Genomic DNA, 18,868 nt, shown 5'->3' with positions numbered 1-18,868 from the left:
TGCTGGTTGAAAGATCGGTCTTGCTATGGTAAGCACTTAAAGGCCTCATACCTTATGCATGACTTGAGGCCTATTACTCCAGACCGAGGGAGGCAGTGTCAGTAGGTGTGCATAATTCGTGGCATTTTACCAGTTTTCTAGTTATTACCTCCATCCACTCATCGATCCGTGCAGTATGGATCATTCCAGCATGGAGGACACAGAAGGCAGGGAGACACTCCGGTCAGGTCATTTAGTTATTCAACATTGCTAAAGATTTCAGTTTCAGCTGTTTCGTTTTCCACTTCCGGTGTGGGGAGATGGCGGTGTGAATTCACGTTTGCGGCGGCCTCACCCAGCACCATCCATGCAGTGTCTTTCTCCATGTTTGCATTTAAGTTTTGTCTTCGTTTGATGGCTGGGAGAGCTTGGTCTGCTGCGTCTTGTGGGCCCAGGGACCACGACCCTGCCTGGAGCTGTACCCGAAGAGGAAACACCAAGGGCGGTCTGACAGGATGCGGAAGTGGGGCAGGCTAAGCTAACTGATAGCCCATGCAGACTGGCAGTTCTGATAACAATGAGGGTGGCCCAGCAGAGGCCTCACCTGGTGTTGACTGTGGTTTTTTTGGTGTTGTCATGTGGATTGCAGGGAGGTGTGTCGAGGGTGTCTTGCTGGGAGAGCTGGCGTTGTAATGGCTGGGGTAGCCTGGTCAGCGTATGGTGGGCCCAGGGACCACGGCCCTGCCTGGAGCTGTGACCGAGGAGGAAACACCGAGGGCGGTCTGACAGGACGTGGAAGCGGGGCAGGCTAAGCTAACTGCTAGTCCATGCAGACCGGCAGTTCCGACAGTCATCCTGGCTGGCGTTCGTTCCCTTAGACAGTGCTTTTTTTCTTTCTTTTTTTTTTAGTTTGAGTATATGTGTTAGTTTAGATATATGTGTTAGTTAGTATGTGTGTTCTTGTAGTTTTTGGTTGTGTTTTTGTCTTTGTGTTGCACTGCTGTGGACTGGGGGAAAATGACAAAGTGTTCCTGCTTTACTGTATGTTAGTTTTAGCATAACTCATCCTTGTTGGAGCTGTGAGAGACAGCGTCACCTCAGTGACCCGCGGTGCTTTTCCTGGTCTAGGTGTTTCAGGTCCAGAGGGAGGCTCTGTTTAACAAGAGCGAGCGGCAGGCGGCTGAAGCCCAGCTGGCCACAGTGCAGCAGCAGCTGGCTGAGCTGCAGGCCCAGTCCACCCACATTCAGGAGCTCCACAAGGACATCCAGGAGTCCCATGGCCTGGTCAAGGAGAAGGACCGCAAGGTAAGAGATGGACAGGTGGAGGAAGGTTGGACAGCTGGAGGAAGGTTGGAGGGACGCATGACTGGTTTGTGTGTGAGAAAGAGAGAAGAGAGAAAGAACAAGAGATGTAGAATTCAGGGAATGATATTAAGGGGAGTGCACTTGTGACATTGCACTGCACTGTAATGGAAATTAACGCTATGACCCCTACCCAGCACTTATTCTCAATATCATTTACTCACTTATTACTCAAACTTGGATACTTTGACTGATTATACGCAACCTCACACCCACCATATAGCCTGCCCATAGTTATCATCTACACCTGTATTATAATACCTCATGTGTTTTCAGAGCCATGTGAATCGCACTAGCGTATTGTTCTGTGCAATACTCTCAGTGGTGAATAACATATAGCAGAGAATGGCACTTGTCCAAATTCTTTTCAGAATCAGAGTCAGAAGCACTGTATTTGTTGTTTCATTTCATGCACTTGTGCACATGAAATGAAATGAAACATGGTTTCCCCCAGCCCACAGCAGGGCAACACAAAGACAACAACACACATCCAAACTACAAGAACACATACGTATATCCAAACTAACACACATATCCAAACTAACACTACTACTACTACTTTCAGCTGCTCCCGTTAGGGGGCGCATCTGTTTCCATCTCTTTCTGTCCTCTGCGTATACCTCTGTCACACCAGCCACCTGCATGTCCTCCCTCAGCACATCCATAAACCTCCTCTTTGGCCTTCCTCTTTTCCTCTTTCCTGGCAGCTCCATATTCAGCATCCTTCTCCCAATATACCCAGCACCTGTCCTCCACACATGTCCAAGCCATCTCAATCTTGTCTCTCTTGCTTTGTCTCCAAACCGTCCAACCTGAGCTGTCCCTCTACTATAATCATTCCTAATCCTGTTCTTCTTCATCACTCCCAGTGAAAACCTTATCATCTTCATCTCTGCCACCTCCAGCTCCACCTCCTGTCTTTTCATCAGTGCCACTGTCTCCAAACCATACAACATAGCTGGTCTCACAACCACCTTGTAAACCTTCCCTTTAACTCTTGCTGGTACCCTTCTGTCGCAAATCACTCCTGACACTCTTCTCCACCCACTCCACCCTGCCTGCACTCTCTTCTTCACCACTCTTCTGCACTCCCCGTTACTTTGGACAGTTGACCCCAAGTATTTAAACTCATATGCCTTCGTCATCTCCACTCCTTGCATCCTGACCATTCCACTGTCCTCCTTCTCATTCACGCATAGGTATTCCGTTTTGCTCCTACTGACTTTCATTCCTCTTCTCTCCAGTGCATACCTCCACCTCTCCAGGCTCTCCTCAACCTGCACCCTACTCTTGCTACAGATCACAATGTCCAATATGCGGATCCAAACTAACACATATATCTAAACTAACACATATATCTAAACTAAACAACAACAAAAAATCACTGTCCAGGAGAACAAACGCTAGCCAGGATGACTGTCGGAACTGCCGGTCTGCATGGGCTAGCAGTTAGCTTAGCCTGTCTCGCTTCCGCGTCCTGTCAGACCGCCCTTGATATTGCCTCTTCGGGCACAACTCCAGTCAGGGCCGTGGTCCTTGGGCCCACAGGATGCAGCAGACCAAGCTCCCTCAGCTGATCCAGCGCCAGCTCTCCCAGCCAGACACCTTAGCCACACCTTCCCGCACTCCACACGATGACACTAAAAACACAGTCAAGGCTAGGCCACCAGACCACCCTCGGTGTTATCAGAACTGCCGGTCTGTATGGGCTAGCAGTTAGCTTAGCCTCCCCCACTTCCGCATCCTGTCAGACCGCCCTTGGTGTTACCTCTTCGGGCACATCCCCAGGCAGGGCCGTGGTCCCTGGGCCCACAGGATGCTGCAGACCAAGCTCTCCCAGCCAATCCAGAACCAGCTCTCCCAGCCATCAAACGAAGACAAACTTAGACACAGACATGGCCAAGGATGCTGTGTGGAAAGTGCTGGCTGAGGCCACCGCAAACATGCATTCGCACCACCATCTTCCCACATCGGTATTGGATGAGCCCGTTGCAAACGTGAATTTGTACCGCCATTTTGTGTTCTATTTAAGCAACCCACCCAGTCAAAATCCTTGTATGTGCAAATCTACTTGGCTTTTAAAGACAGGTCCTGGCTCTGATTAAGACTTTTCTCTGCTGTGTCACAGACGTTTATCGCTCTAGAAACCACTGGTCATATGCACTAAAAACAAAAAACAATAAAAACAATAAAAACTTGCATTTGCACTTGGCTCGTTTTCCAGAGCAGGCCTGTGTTGTCTTGCTTGTCTCCTTGCAGATCACAGAGCTGTCCAAGGAGGTGTTTCGACTCAAGGAGGCTCTGGGCGCTCTCTCGCCTCCTCTCGGCATATCTTCCTCCTCTCCATCGTCCACACATCACGGTAACCCCGGGCAACAGGTGGCGCTGCAGAACAGGGTGGCTATACTCTCCCAGCAGTTACAGGTGAGGGAGGAAGGGAAATACACCCTTGTGGAAACCCCAGAGTGTCAAATCTAAAATAAAGCAGTTTTCTTCCAGTTCTGAACTCCCGGTCTAAAGATGTCAGGTGTTAACACAAAAGTAAGCCGTTTTAAAAGTGAAACTGCTGCATTTTATAAAGATGTAACGGGGTTGGAAAATGTTGCATCAGCTCCAAGGTATGCAAATTTTTTCTTGTTAGCTTTTAGATTTTGCACTTGGAACTAGGATACGTGCTGTTGCTTGAATCCCTCTATTCCTTTGCTCACTTGATATTCCCTTACATGCAAATTCAGCCAGACGCTCTGAATCTTTCCATTTTTAGAATGTTGCGTAATGTCGACGGTGCTTTTTTGTGTGCGAGTCCGACCCAGTCAAATTCCTGTTGTGTGAAAGTTTACTTGGCCATCAGTAAAACTTCCAACTTGTCAGCAGGATTGGGAACGAAAACATAAGCAGGTGGTGGCAGTATATCGCGCCCATCTACTGGCAGCTGTACAGGTCAGTGAAACACACACACACACACTACTTAAAAGTAAATGAGCCATTAGCACAACGAAACACAAACTGACATGTACAGTTGTACTGTATAATACAAAATAATGTGCACAAGTGTTTGGGCACGTCATTCTATTGTATATGTATGTAAGTGTGTGTCTGTGTGCATTTTAATCAGAATCAGAATGAGAAACACTTTATTTGTCATTTATTTTCATGCACTTGCACATATGAAATGAAACAAAACACCGTTTCCACCAGCCCACAGCAGTGCAACACAAAGACAACAACACACATATCCAAACTAACACATATATATCTAAACTAAACAAAAACAAAAATATCTAGAGGAACAAACGCCAGCCAGGATGACTGTCAGAACTGCCAGTCTGCATGGGCTAGCAGTTAGCTTAGCCTGCCCCGCTTCCACATCCTGTCAGACCGCCCTGGGTGCTTCCTCTTCGGATGCAGCTCGGGTCAGGGCCGTGGTCCTTGGGCCCACAGGACACAGCAGACCAAGCTCCCTCAGCTGATCCAAGACTAGTTCTCCCAGCCAGACCTTCGACACACCTCCCTGCTTTTCACACGACGACACTAAAAACACAGTCCTGGCTAGGTGAGGCCGCCGCCAGACCACCCTCGGTGTTATCGGAACTGCCGGTCTGCATGGGCTAGCAGTTAGCTTAGCCTGCCCTGCTTCCGCATCCTGTCAGACCGCCCTTGGTGTTACCTCTTCGGGTACAGCTCCAGGTAGGGCCATGGTCCCTTGGCCCACAGGACACAGCAGACCAAGTTCTCCCAGCCATCAAATGAAGATAAACTTAGATGCAAGCATCGACAATAGACACTGCATGGACAGTGCTGGGTGAGGCCGCTGCAAACGTGAATTTGTGCCGCCATCCTCCTACACCGGAAGTGGAAGCAGATAGGTGTTAAAGTTTGCTCAACGTTTACCTCTGTTTTTCTCTGGGTTTTTTTCTGTCTAAAAAGGGTCGTATGGATGAAGAGGTGCAGGGTTTGCTCCTCCAGATCCTGCGGATGACACAAAAGGAGTAACGTTGACCTCCACCCTCCGTCTCTCCACCTCCACCTGCAGTCCTTTGACATGGCAACACAGTGCGGCTGACGGGGCCCAGATATCATCACATGCTAATCGATACATGAACACTCTTGAGGAGCCCAGGAGTGAGGCGTATTCAGGAGCAGCTGCATGGCCACAGGAGAGCAGCTCCCACTCACAGCCTCAGAACCTTCCTACCAGCCAAGCAGCAGAACCTGCAGAGAGCCTGCATGGCTGAACGACGGAGGACTTGTCCAGGTTTGTGGCAGCAGGAAGGGAACACATAGTGGAGGATTATGAATTATTGTCTGTGTGATGAGCCTACTGATTTTGTATCATGTTGTTATAATAAAGTTGTAAAACAAACTCCCCTGCAACTGAGCCTGCTGGCTCTACTTGTCTGTTGATTCATGGAGAGATGAAACACCAAACAGCCTTCCAAACTCTCCCTCCGATCTGTTTTTGTGTAGTGGAGGTCTTAATCTGGCAGTGGGTAGCATGTGTGTACGGAAGAGCTGGACAGCTGAGCGGTCCATGGAGCTGCTACATTAACTCACCAGGAAAAAGATACAAAAAAACTAAGCCTTTGAATTTTACCTTTATCTTAATTAATTTTATTGGCAAAAACACATTGATTTCAAACAAAAAATGTCCTAAGAAAATGCTAGGAAAAACTGCACAAACACTTCTCATCTCACACATAAAGACTATATAGAACACTATATAGAAGACTATATATTAGACACTCTCTCTCTCTGCCTCTCTCTCTCTTTCTCTCTCTCTCTCTCTCTCTCTCTCTCTCTCTCTCTCTCTCTCTCTCTCTCTCTCTCTCTCTCTCTCTCTCTCTCTCTATATATATATATATGTACAGGTGGCATGATGGCATGGTTAGCGTGTCTGTCTCACAGCAAGAAGGTCCTGGGTTCGAGCCCCGGGGTAGTCCAACCTTGGGGGTTGTCTCGGGTCATCCTCTGTGTGGAGTTTGCATGTTCTCCTCAGGGTGCTCCGGTTTCCTCCCACAGTCCAAAGACATGTAGGTCAAGTGAATTGGTCGTACTAAATTGTCCCTAGGTGTGAATGTGTGTGTGTGTGTGTGTATATGTACAGTGCTGCTTGAAAGTTTGTGAACCCTCCAGACATGGTCACTGTTTTTGTAAAAAACATTAAAATAAGCTTATTACACATACATCCAAATCCCAATTTGTAAAGCACACCTTCCAAATAATGGACACACACACAAAAAGAGATATATTTTCATTATTTAATTCAACAAATGTGGTTTATTTCACAAAAACTGAAAATTTAACATGTGCAAAAGTATGTGAACCCTTGTATTAGTAGCTTGTGGCTCCTCCTTTTGAAGCCGTTACTTCAACCAAACGTCTTCTGTAACCACTAACCAGTCTCTCGCATCTGCTTATTGGGATTTTTGCCAACTCCTCCTTGCAGAACTCAGCCAGTTGAGAGAGGTTGGAGGGACATCTGGTATGTACCAACTTCTTCAGGTCTTGCCACAACATTTCAATTGGATTAAGGTCCGGACTTTGACTGGGCCAATCCAGAGTACGAATCCTCTTTCTCTGAAGCCATTCCTTTGTAGTTTTGCTGGAATGCTTTGGGTCATTGTCTTGTTGCATAATCCATTTTCTTCCCAGCTTCAACTCCCTGACTGATGGCAGGAGATTCTGGTCAAGAATTTGTTGATATGCCGGAGAATTCATGGTTCTTTGGATAATATGGTGTCATCCAGGTCCCGAAGCAGAAAAGCAGCCCCAGACCTTCACATTTCCACCACCATGCTTCACTGTTGGGAGGCGGTTCTTTTCTTCATATGCAGTGTTGGCTTTTCTCCAAACATGTTGGTTTTGATTGTGACCAAATAATTCTATCTTGGACTCGTCTGTCCAGAGAATGGACTTCCAGAAGGCCTCTGGTTTGTCCAAGTGCTCTCTGGCAAAGTTGAAACAGGCAGCTTTGTTCTTTTTTGAGAGCAGAGGCTTCCTTCTAGCAACCCTCCCATGAATGTCATGGCTATTCAATTTTCGTCTGATTGTAGACGCATGCACATTTGTCCCAGATGCTACCAGAAAGGTCTGCAACTCTCTAGAGGTGATGTGTGGGTTGGCCTTTACCTGATTTATTATTTTTCTGGTGCTTCCGGGTGATAGTTTTGATGGGCGTCCACTTCTAGACAGAGTTGCTGTCATGTTGACGGCCATCCATTTGTAAATTATATGTATTACAGTGGATGGATGGAGCTGGAATCTTTTGGAGATGGTCTTATAGCCCTCCCCAGACTGATGGGCTGTCACTACCCTCTTCTTCATGTCCTCGGATATCACCTTTGCTCTCAGCATTGTTGATTTGTATGGGACCACATTGGTTTGGTTGGTTTCCTCTCTCTTTTAATTCGTGCAGGCCAATCCCTTTCCCAAGGATGTCTCATTTCATTGGTCTGCTTAAATGATTATTTAAGCACCCAAATGTGTTTCACCTCAGTCTGTTACCTGCTTGACTTAACCAATGCCGCTGGGGGTTCACTTACTTTTGCACATACACTAATTCCATGTTTCATGTAGTTTTTGGGCTACTTAAACAAGTCCCACTAAACAAGTACATGCAATTGATAAACATATATCTGACATTTTATACATAAAAACTGGTGATGATAAAATAAGAAAATCATGGTAAAACAACAGAAACATTAAACTGCTCAAGGGGTTCACATACTTTCAAGCAGCACTCTATATATACTGGCAGCCCGTCCAGGGTGTCTCCCTGCTTGCTGCCCAATGACTGCTGGGATAGGCTCCAGCATCCCTGCGGCCCCGAGAGCAGGATAAGCGGTTTGGATATTGGATGGATATATATATATATATATATATATATATATATATATATATATATATATATATATATATATATATATATATATCCAAGCCGCTTATCCTGCTCTCAGGACCACAGGGATGCTGGAGCCTATCCCAGCAGTCATTGGGCAGCAAGCAGGGAGACACCCTGGACAGGCTCCCAGTATATATATATATATATATATATATATATATATACACACTCACTGGCCACTTTATTACGTACACCTTGCTAGTACCGGGTTGGACCCCCTTTTGCCTTCAGAACTGCCTTAATCCTTCGTGGCATAGATTCAACAAGGTACTGGAAACATTCCTCAGAGAGTTTGGTCCATATTGACATGATAGCATCACGCAGTTGCTGCAGATTTGTCGGCTGCACATCCATGATGCGAATCTCCCGGTCCACCACATCCCAAAGGTGCTCTATTGGATTGAGATCTGGTGACTGTGGAGGCCATTTGAGTACAGTGAACTCATTGTCATGTTCAAGAAACCAGTCTGAGATGATTAGAGCTTTATGACATGGCACGTTATCCTGCTGGAAGTAGCCATCAGAAGATGGAACACTGTGGTCATAAAGGGATGGACATGGTCAGCAACAATACTCAGGTAGGCTGTGGCGTTGACACGATGCTCAATTGGTACTAAGGGGCCCAAAGTGTGCCAAGAAAATATCCCCCACACCATTACACCACCACCACCAGCCTGAACCGTTGATACAAGGCAGGATGGATCCATGCTTTCATGTTGTTGACGCCAAATTCTGACCCTACCATCCGAATGTCGCAGCAGAAATCGAGACTCATCAGACCAGGCAACGTTTTTCAGATCTTCTATTGTCCAATTTTGGTGAGCCTGTGCAAATTGTAGCCTCAGTTTCCTGTTCTTAGCTGACAGGAGTGGCACCCGGTGTGGTCTTCTGCTGCTGTAGCCCATCTGCCTCAAGGTTCGACGTGTTGTGCGTTCAGAGATGCTCTTCTGCATACCTCGGTTGTAACGAGTGGTTAATTGAGTTACTGTTGCCTTTCTATCAGCTCCAACCAGTCTGGCCATTCTCCTCTGACCTCTGGCATCAACAAGGCATTTTCGCCCACAGAACTGCGCTCACTGGATATTTTCTCTTTTTCGGACCATTCTCTGTAAACCCTAGATGGTTGTGCGTGAAAATCCCAGTAGATCAGCAGTTTCTGAAATACTCAGACCAGCCCGTCTGGCACCAACAACCATGCCACGTTCAAAGTCACTTAAATCACCTTTCTTCCCCATTCTGATGCTCGGTTTGAACTGCAGCAGATCGTCTTGACCATGTCTACATGCCTAAATGCATTGAGTTGCTGCCATGTGATTGGCTGATTAGAAATTTGCGTTAACGAGCAGTTGGACGGGTGTGCCTAATAAAGTGGCCGGTGAGTGTATATGCCCACATAAAACTCATCAGTCCGGCCCCACACAGCGTGACTCAGAAGTACTGAATTTCCCGAGAACTCGGCAGCATGATGAGTGTGAGAGCAGAGGTGAATGGGAGGCAGTGGTTTAACATGAAGGTACGGACTCGGTACAGGGAGACGTTCAGTAGCTGTATTTCCCTGAGTCTGGACGCATGGCGGCTTAAATTCCTGTAGTCTTGGCATTGAGTCTCTCAGATCCATCCCAGTGTAGGAGTACTACGGCTTTGCATTAGGGAACAAAATTATAATAAATCAAACAACGGGTTTAAGCCAGGCTAGAACGACCAAGGCCGTCAATTTGGCGGTTTGGGATTTCCACAACTTTGTGGAAATTTAAAAAACAGAGCGCCGCTCCCTGAATTCTCCTAAAATTGCATATATTTGCATTAAAATTAGTTTTAGATCAATTTCACAAAAAAAGGTTATGATATGCTCTCTCTAACACGACCATGAGCGGTCAAAATGACGGCGCGAAATTTGCGCGTCCTCGTGCGCCTCATGTCACTATTTATGACGTGTGTTGGTGACGTCATTTCCTTCGTGAAGTTCGCTGCTCTGTCCTAGAAACACACTAGCGCCCTCCAGTGCAGAGAAATAGTCTAAACCTGATTTTTGATTATGTCCAACATGTCTGGTTACAGACGCCGCTACAGACGCACCATGACTACCACCGAGGCGCTGCAGTATTTACAGGCGCTGAACAGCGGCCATTTTGAATTGTTTGAAAATAGTATTAAAGTTATTAAAATGTTGATTTTGGTGTCAGTCGTTTCCTAACAGACACACTAACATGTGTAATGCATTAATATCTCAACTGGGTATTTATCTTGACAGAACATAGAGTTTAAAAACCGACCGTCATTTTGACCGCCCATGGTCGTTTGAGGTAGGCGTGAGCTCCCGGTCGTTCTTAAGAAAGCCCAGAAAGACGATAACAGTCACGCTACAAGAAGTGTTATCCTGAAACAAGAGGAGCCTGCGTCTACTTCAACAAAAGGCTGTTTATTCATTGATTGGTGCGGGAAGAGAAACTAGTCATTTGTAGCCGGGCTCGAACAGAAATATATACATCACATGTGGTTTGTTTTCTCAGCGGTGGCAGCAGGCGAGGAGGCCTGTCTGTAGTCATATAAGGCACTGAACATCAACGGGCTGAGGAAATATGCATATAGAGATATTACTGACGTTTTTTTTTTTGCTCGATACCAGTCTTAGAGGAGGATGCAGTACACCACAGTTTGTCTCTGACCATTTGTCAACACATGTACACAATGTACACATATACACAACACATACCGAATTATGATAAGCCCATTCTTAACAAACACAACACAAAGATAGTACGACAAAGGTGATAAAAGTGTCCAGATTTCAGGCTGACATACACAGAGAGGACCGTCTACATGTAGATCCAGCATATGATGCAATTATTATTTAAGATTATTATATTATTATATATATTATAATAATAATTCTACATATGTCATATAAAAATATAATCATTATATATTATATGATAATATATTATTAATGTGTAATTAAATGTGATTATTATTATTATTATTATTATGAGATAAGTATACTGTCAAGTGCTGCAAGAATGATTACCAGCTGTCGTCCTTCATTAACAACCGCTGTGTGTTTTTAAAACAAACCCCAGAAAAGTCTGTTTTCAATTAACCTCTGGATGTGGTCCTGAGATAATTCGGAGGAAATGATAAAAGTGCGATGCTGGAGGAGGCTCTGCGGGAAAGGGAGTACCCCAGGTGAGGAATTTAGCTCTGCATCTTCACTGTTTCATTTGTGCCATCTCTGAGTCAGGTACTGCAACACCTGTGAGCAGGTGACAACAACAGCAGTCTCCATATTCCTATAAAACTCACAATGCTGTGTTGTCACCCGTAGTCATACGAAAATACCACCACGTTTGAACTGGAAAGAAGTAATGGTCATTAAATCCATCATCTCGTGTTCCACGTGTGCACCAGACAGTCATTTAGAGGTTTTTTCACCATTAAGTATGCCCAAGTTCAATGCTCATTGTGTACTGGAAGTGCGACATTATCACAGACCTCTCTCTCTCTCTCTATTTTATGTATATATATATATATATCTTAAAACTCCTGTATGGTTGACTGATGGTGGCTCCTGATGGAGTGGTAGGCCATTGCTTAACCATTGTTTGACCTCTGACATCTGACCTCTGAGTTCTGGTTCCGAGGCAGAGGTCGGTTGGCTTAGTGACTGCATGCTAAGGAACTGGCGACAGACAGCGGACGCTTCGTTTGAACATGGTGGCCGACGAGGGAGAGTAAAGCGAACAAGAGAGGCCAGACGTCTCCTGGTCTTTGGTAGTGGTGTCCGTAGGGAGATCGTGTTAGTGAATAAACTTAGTCCCAGAAAAAAAAACCTCCAACTGGGCTAAATGGTTTAGAGAAGACTGGTTTCACTGAATCTGCCTCTTGATCCTGTTAGAAAAAGGAAACGATAATATATTTTAAATTCACAAATGGATTGTCTGAATTCTAATTAAACCAACAATCTATTCTACACAGTCATTTTGTGTGTAGCAAAAAGGAATTCTGAATTCCAGTAGGTTAACTGCCTATATGAATATGTGTGTATATATATATATATATATATATATATATATATATATATATATATATATATATATATATATATATATACATACACACACACACACACACACACACATATACACACACACATACATACATACATACATATATATATATATATACATACACACACACATACACACACACACACACACACACACACATATATATATATACATACATACATACATACATACATACATACATACATACATATATATACACACACACATTTGCTTGAATGATTGGGCCTACTCTTTACCTCACTTGTATGCTTTTTAACTCGTAAATCATTCCTGGTCATTCGCAGTATGCTGCTAGGATCCCTGCTTGCTTACCCTTCCAAGCAAGGCTCCCTCTCTTGAGATCTGGATCACTGTTTCCTCCGGACCACCTGTTTCAGATGGAGCTCGCTCTCTGCCGCCACTATAGGCAGCTCATTCTTCAGGTGGTACGAGATCAGGTGGCTTATGCTCTCAAATAGCATATCTTTAGTCCGAACCTGTATAAATGGGAGTGTGGGGGGGGGGGGGGGTCAGCATATTGACAGGAGACGTCCTCAAACCCTGGTTGCCATACTGAATGACAGTCCTAAAATTCCAGTCTACTTAACCAGCAGAGACCCTTGACCATTTTAGTGAGTTTGCTGACATCTACAGGTTAGCATAGCAGGATGTTAGCATAGCAGGATAAACACAGCCGCAGATACTTTGATTTTTTTTTTAATTGTGATTTTTATATACTCTATCGATCCCCGCAGAGAAATTATGCCCATTTAAGCCATCCTAGCTGTGTAGCTAGGAGCAGTGGGCAGCCGCTATGCAGCACCCGGGGACCAACTCCAGTTCATCTTGCCATGCCTCGGTCAAGGGCACAGACAGGAGTATTAACCCTAACATGCATGTCTTTTTTTTTATGGTGGGGGAAACCGGAGCACCCGGAGAAAACCTATCGCAGACACAGCGAGAACATGCAAACTCCACACAGAAGACTACCTGGGATGACCCCCAAGGTTGAACAACCCGGGGTTAGAACCCAGGACCTTCTTGCTGTGAGGCGACAGCGCTAACCACTGCGCCACCATGCCGCCCAAATAATAAAGTTAATAATGGATCTGTTGGATGTAAGTGTGCCAAAGAACCAGCATTGACAGTATTATTGGTTGTGTCTCAAACCGCTCCCTGGTTCAGTAGGAAGTGAATCACTCTACACTGCATTTGGATTTCAGGCACTCATTAGTGCCCTGGTTTACTGACCGTTGAGACACCACCCTGATGGCTCACTGATGTGGGACACGATTCCAAAGCAGCATGTTGAAATGAGGCCACATTAACATCCACTGTAAGTTTTGGGGCATCCAGGAAGCGTAGCGGTCTATTCCTTTGCCTACCAACATGGGGGTCGCTGTTTCGAATCACCGTGCATGGCCGTGCATGCGGGTGGGGAGCTGGATGTGGGTATGTATCCTGGTCGCTGCACTAGCACCTCCTCTGGTCAGTCGGGGCACCTGTTCGGGGGGTTGGGGCTTGGGGGAATAGCATGATCCTCCCACGTGCTTCGTCCCCCTGGTGAAACTCCTCACTGTCAGGTGAACAGAAGTGGCTGGTGACTCCATGTGTATCGGAGGAGGCATGTAGTAGTCTGCAGCCCTCCCCGGATCAGCAGAGGGGGTGGAGCAGCGACCATGACAGCTCAGAAAATACAGTAATTGGCCAAATAAAATTGGGGAGAAAAAGGGGGGAACCAAAAAAAAAAAAAAGAACCTATAAGTTTTACATAAGATGACTCACGTTAGGGCTGTTGTCAGCTCACTCCAGCTCACCCATGAATGTTTGGTAATGTAAGGTATAACTAGCTAAGGTATAAATAAAGCCTGGGTTTTGTGAGAAAAAAAAACCTTGAGTTAATTATGTATGTAAATGTATTGAAATATAAAGAAGAAACTGTGCAAACTAGCTGGCACAATGCTTTTATTTGTAAATACGGTCTTCTGATTTGTAAATACGGTCTTCTATCTTGCCTCAGTTCTGAAAGCGAAGCAGTAGCCAAAGAGGAATTGCATAACTTCTGGGTGGTGAGCATAGTGAGCGCTGGTTTTTATGGTGGGTTCTGGGAATTTTCCAGACAGCTGAACAGCCAATGCACTAGAACAGATTTGACATTGAGACACCTTAGAAAATGTCTGACGGGCGTCCGGGTAGTGTGGCGATCTGTTCCATTCCCTACCGACATGGGGATCGGCAGTTCGAATTCCCGTGTTACCTCCGGCTTGGTGGGGCGTCCCTGACTCCCTTGGCAGTTCACTACTGAACTACGGAGCTGTCTGAGACACAATCAACAGTGCTGTCAATGCTGGACCTTTGGTACGCCTACATCCATTAGACCCATTACCTGCAGCTGTGTTTACCCTGCTATGCTAACATCACGGAATACCAACAGCAGCCTGCCATGTCTTTAACCTTTACATGGTTTTTAACCTGGAGATGTCAGATGTCAGTCACTAAAATTGTCTAAATTACTCTTTAAACTAAAACAACAACCGTCTCTGCAACGAGAAACAGTACCTCTATGGTATCATTCAAAAAGTATTGATTGAAATATTGTGTAGTGAAGGCTGTGTGCTGCTGCATCTGTGTTAATACCTGTAGTTCTTTAGATTTCCTAACGTCATCTCATAAGCAAGGCTCTACCAGGAATCAGACCCATGATGACCAGCTAAACCTGTTTAGAGGAAAGACAACATATTCTATTTGTCAGACTCACCACTCCTTCGGGGTCGACCAGCAGCAGGTGTTTGGGCAGGCCGCAGTGCATACCAGTCAGGACATACTGTCCTGGGTTGGTGGTGCTCTCCCGGACCAGGAAATCGCCGTCTCTAACCAAGAGTTTCTCAGCGTCGCGCCGGCTCATGCGGCCGTGGTACCAAGGTTCCCTGCGGAGCTGCTCCTCCGTGGGGGCCACTGGGGCTCGCCGACGAGGGGGGCTGGGCCACTGGTCCTCCAGCACCACCAGACCCACCGCTCCACCCTGAGTACTACCACCTCCAGCCACAGCAGGTATGCCTGAGCCTATAGCAACTCCTCTGGCCTCATGGAGCTTCAGAGCATCTTCAAATGGTCCTGAAAATAGATAGATAAATAAATAAATAAAACAAAGTAGTGAACATAGAGTAGATATTCACTTAAAACCTGCATACTGAGATTGAGATAGAGAGTCATTGCCACAGCCTGTACTTAGCCTGTACTTATCTGTTAGCAGTGACCCTAAATTAAGTTTCCTTTATTAATCCCCTTGGGGAAATTCAGTCACGGAAAATTAACCCATCCTAGCTGTGATCTCGGGATGAGGAGCTCGGACATCCAGAGGGAGCTCGCAGTAAAGCCGCTGCTCCTTCGTTTCAAAAGGAGCCAATTGAGGTGGTTCGGGCATCTGATTAGGATGCCTCCTGGAAGCCTTCCATTGGAGGTTTTCCAGGCACATCCAAATGGAAGGAGACCCCGGGGTGGACCCAGAACCAGCTAGAGGGACTACATGTCCAATCTGGCCTAAGGAATGCCTTGAGATCCCCCAGTAGGAACTGGAGGGCGTTGCTGGGGAGAGGGACATCTGGAGTGCCTTACTTAGCTTGCTGCCACCTCGACCCCACCCGGGAGAAGTGGCTGATGATGAGATAGCTGTGATCTGAGTAGCTAGGAGCAGCGAGCTGCCACCTTCATGCTTCACCCGGGGACCAACTCTAGTTCTTTTCCCATAGCCTCGGTCAGGGGAACAGACAGGAGTATTAACCCTAACATTCATGTCTTTTTGATGGTGGAGGAAACCGGAGCACCCGGAGAAAACCCACCGCAGACACAGGGAGAACATGCAAGCTCCACACAGAGGATGACCCAAGATGATCCCTAAGGTTGGACAACACCAGGTGCAAACCATGAGTCAACAGCGCTAACCACTGGGCCACCGTGCCGCCAAACTTGAATCACTACCATTATAAACAGTGTCAGCCTTTCAACATCGGTAACAAGAATACACTTGAAAAAACACTTTCGTATAACAGAACTTTTTTTGCAAAATAAGTGGGTGAATAGTATTTTACAAATACAAATGTGATTATTCCAGTCCATTACAAGACTGGAATTCCATGTTTGCTGCTAGTTTTCCCATGTGCTTCTGCACCAGTCACTTCATCTCGATTGATCCATCCATCCGTTACCCAAGCCGTTCATCTGAATTCGGGTCGCGGGATGCTGGAGCCTACCCCAGCAGGCATTGGGCGGAAAGTGGGGAAACACCCAGAAAAGGCCGCCAGGCCATCACACGGCCAACACATTCATACCTAGGGACAATTTAGTACGGCCGATTCACCTGACCTACATGTCTTTGGACTGTGGGAGGAAACTGGAGCACCTGGGGGAAACCCATCCAGACACGGGGAGAACATGCAAACTCCACACAGAGGACCACCTCGGATGACCCCCCCCCCCAAATGTTGGACAACCCCGGTGTTCGAACCCAGGACTTTCTTGCTCTGAGGCAACCGCACTAACCACTGCGTCCCTGTGCCGCCCCATCACGATTGAGTTGGAGAAAATTAATTTTGTCTTGAAATTAAAAAGAAATTGAACACACAATTACAGTTAGTAAGGATGGTTGTCTGATGTAATGTAAGTCATCTGGGCGTCCTCCATGTAACAAGGAGAACTAACACCATGCTCTTTGATGTTCAGGCATCAGCGTATATACCAAGCCATCCTTCATGACTTACTCATGTCGAATATGTCTTTCTTGGGACTGTCCGGTCCCCTGGCCCCTCTTTGTCCGTCCAGCCCATGGGCCGATGGGTCGAGGCAGTCCAGACTCTGGGTGTTGACATACAGGTGCTCCTCGTAGTCCCTGCTGCCCGGCGGCTGGCCGTCTGCTCGCAGGTAACCATCTGATGTCCGAGCAGAAAGACAGGTACTTTCAATGCAGAGCAGAAATCTGTGTGTGTGTGTGTGTGTGTGTGTGTGTGTGTGTGTGTGTGTGAGAGAGAGAGAGAGAGAGAGGGTTTGGTGGGGGAGGGGGGATTTGTTACCCTGTGGGGACATTTAGTGAGACACAATCACATTCTGCATTTTTTTTAAGATTTTTTTTTGTATGGCGTTTTCCACCTTTATTGGATAGTGATAGTAGAGAGACAGAGAGAGAGAGAGAAAGAGGGGGGGGGGACAGGGGAGAGAGAGGGGATGACATTCCGCAAAGGGCCCGGGCCTGATTCGAACCCAGGCCGCCACAGTAAGAACTCAGCCTTATGTGTTACCACTCTACCAGGTGAGCCACCGGAGTAGGGCGGAGCGGGGGGCACCCCCCCCCATCATATTCTGCATTGTGTCCATCACGGTGGCCGTACACATTCACTCGCTCACGCCTCCGTGTTCAGACAGTTGGAGAAAACCCAACTCGACTCTAAACCCCAACACAGGGACTGAACCCAAGGCCCTTTTGCTGTGAGCAACAATACTGTAATGAATTCAGGGGGCAGCCAGGAATTCACCACAGCTGGGACGCAAACCCGGGTCTCCTGCACCACAGTTGCCTACGTTAACCAGTTGACTACAGGGTCCGGCGCGTTAGCCAACCGGCTAGCGAGTCTACTCATTCATGGTCGTTACAATATCAACCTCTAAGACCATTGTGCAAACCAAAAAAAGACTATCCAAAATGGGGGCGCCCGGGTGGTGTGGCGGTCTATTCCGTTGCCTACCAACACGGATATCGCCGGTTCGAATCCCCGTGTTACCTCCGGCTTGGTCGGGCGTCCCGACAGACACAATTGGCCGTGTCTGCTGGGTGGGAAGCTGGATGTGGGTGTGTGTCCTGGTCACTGCACTAGCACCTCCTCTAGTCGGTTGGGTAACCTGTTCGGGGGGGGGAGGGGAAACTTGAGGGGAATAGTGTGATCCTCCCACGTGCTACCTCCCCCTGGTGAAACTCCTCAGTGTCAGGTGAAAAGGAGCGGCTGGTGACTCCACATGTATGGGAGGAGGCATGTGGTAGTCTGCAGCCCTCCCCGGATCGGCAGAGGGGGGTGGAGCAGCGACCGGGACGGCTTGGAAAAGTAGGGTATTTAGCTGGATAAAATTGGGGAGAAAAAGGGAGAAAGAAACTATCCAAACGGTTCACTGCATTTTTGTCAGCTACCAAAATACACCACTGAATTTCCTGAAAAAAAGAGACTACAGCCAGGAATCGGTCAAAAAATTCTGGGTCTTTCTATTTTTAGTCCACTCACCAATGAGACGACAGAACGTCTTCACCTCAGCGGTATGAACAGCAAGATAGAGCACAGATTTCCTCTGCCATGGCAGTGCTGTCTCACCTCTAGGACTGTTCGCCCCACCAAACAGTGGTTATTACAAACCACAGATTACTTTTTTCTAGCTGCGTTACCTCCGTACTGCCACAGGGTGTCCTACCTGAGCTGCTGTTGGTCTCGGTGTCCCAGTGAAGCTCGTAGCACAGCTGACCAGATGGATAAAATGCACTAGGGTCTCTCCTGGATGGCGAGCATGTCTATAAAACACACACACA

The 18,868-nt window shown here is 46.8% G+C and overlaps 2 protein-coding genes across 2 annotated transcripts in view; one reads left to right on the top strand and one right to left on the bottom strand.

The window, feature by feature from the left end:
• ankrd24 (ankyrin repeat domain 24) overlaps positions 1-5,704 on the top strand; it is a 38,168-nt gene extending 32,464 nt beyond the window's left edge. The window contains 4 exon segments of the mRNA XM_056277803.1: positions 1,108-1,284; positions 3,601-3,765; positions 4,216-4,281; positions 5,269-5,704. Coding sequence (XP_056133778.1) covers positions 1,108-1,284; positions 3,601-3,765; positions 4,216-4,281; positions 5,269-5,334 — 474 coding nt within the window. The 3' untranslated portion in view covers positions 5,335-5,704.
• A 6,243-nt stretch (positions 5,705-11,947) lies between these two features.
• Positions 11,948-18,868, bottom strand: part of shc2 (SHC (Src homology 2 domain containing) transforming protein 2) — a 65,264-nt gene continuing 58,343 nt past the window's right edge. The window contains exons 9-13 of the mRNA XM_056277449.1: positions 18,754-18,850; positions 17,064-17,231; positions 15,065-15,420; positions 12,640-12,803; positions 11,948-12,127 (exon numbers count right to left, since the gene is read on the bottom strand). Coding sequence (XP_056133424.1) covers positions 12,675-12,803; positions 15,065-15,420; positions 17,064-17,231; positions 18,754-18,850 — 750 coding nt within the window. The 3' untranslated portion in view covers positions 11,948-12,127; positions 12,640-12,674. The remainder of the gene's footprint in view (positions 12,128-12,639; positions 12,804-15,064; positions 15,421-17,063; positions 17,232-18,753; positions 18,851-18,868) is intronic.

The sequence above is a fragment of the Lampris incognitus genome, chromosome 3 (assembly GCF_029633865.1).
Source record: "Lampris incognitus isolate fLamInc1 chromosome 3, fLamInc1.hap2, whole genome shotgun sequence".
NCBI classification, from domain to species: domain Eukaryota; kingdom Metazoa; phylum Chordata; class Actinopteri; order Lampriformes; family Lampridae; genus Lampris; species Lampris incognitus.
Note: the sequence above shows the minus strand (reverse complement) of the source record. Positions and strands in the feature narration are given on the sequence as shown.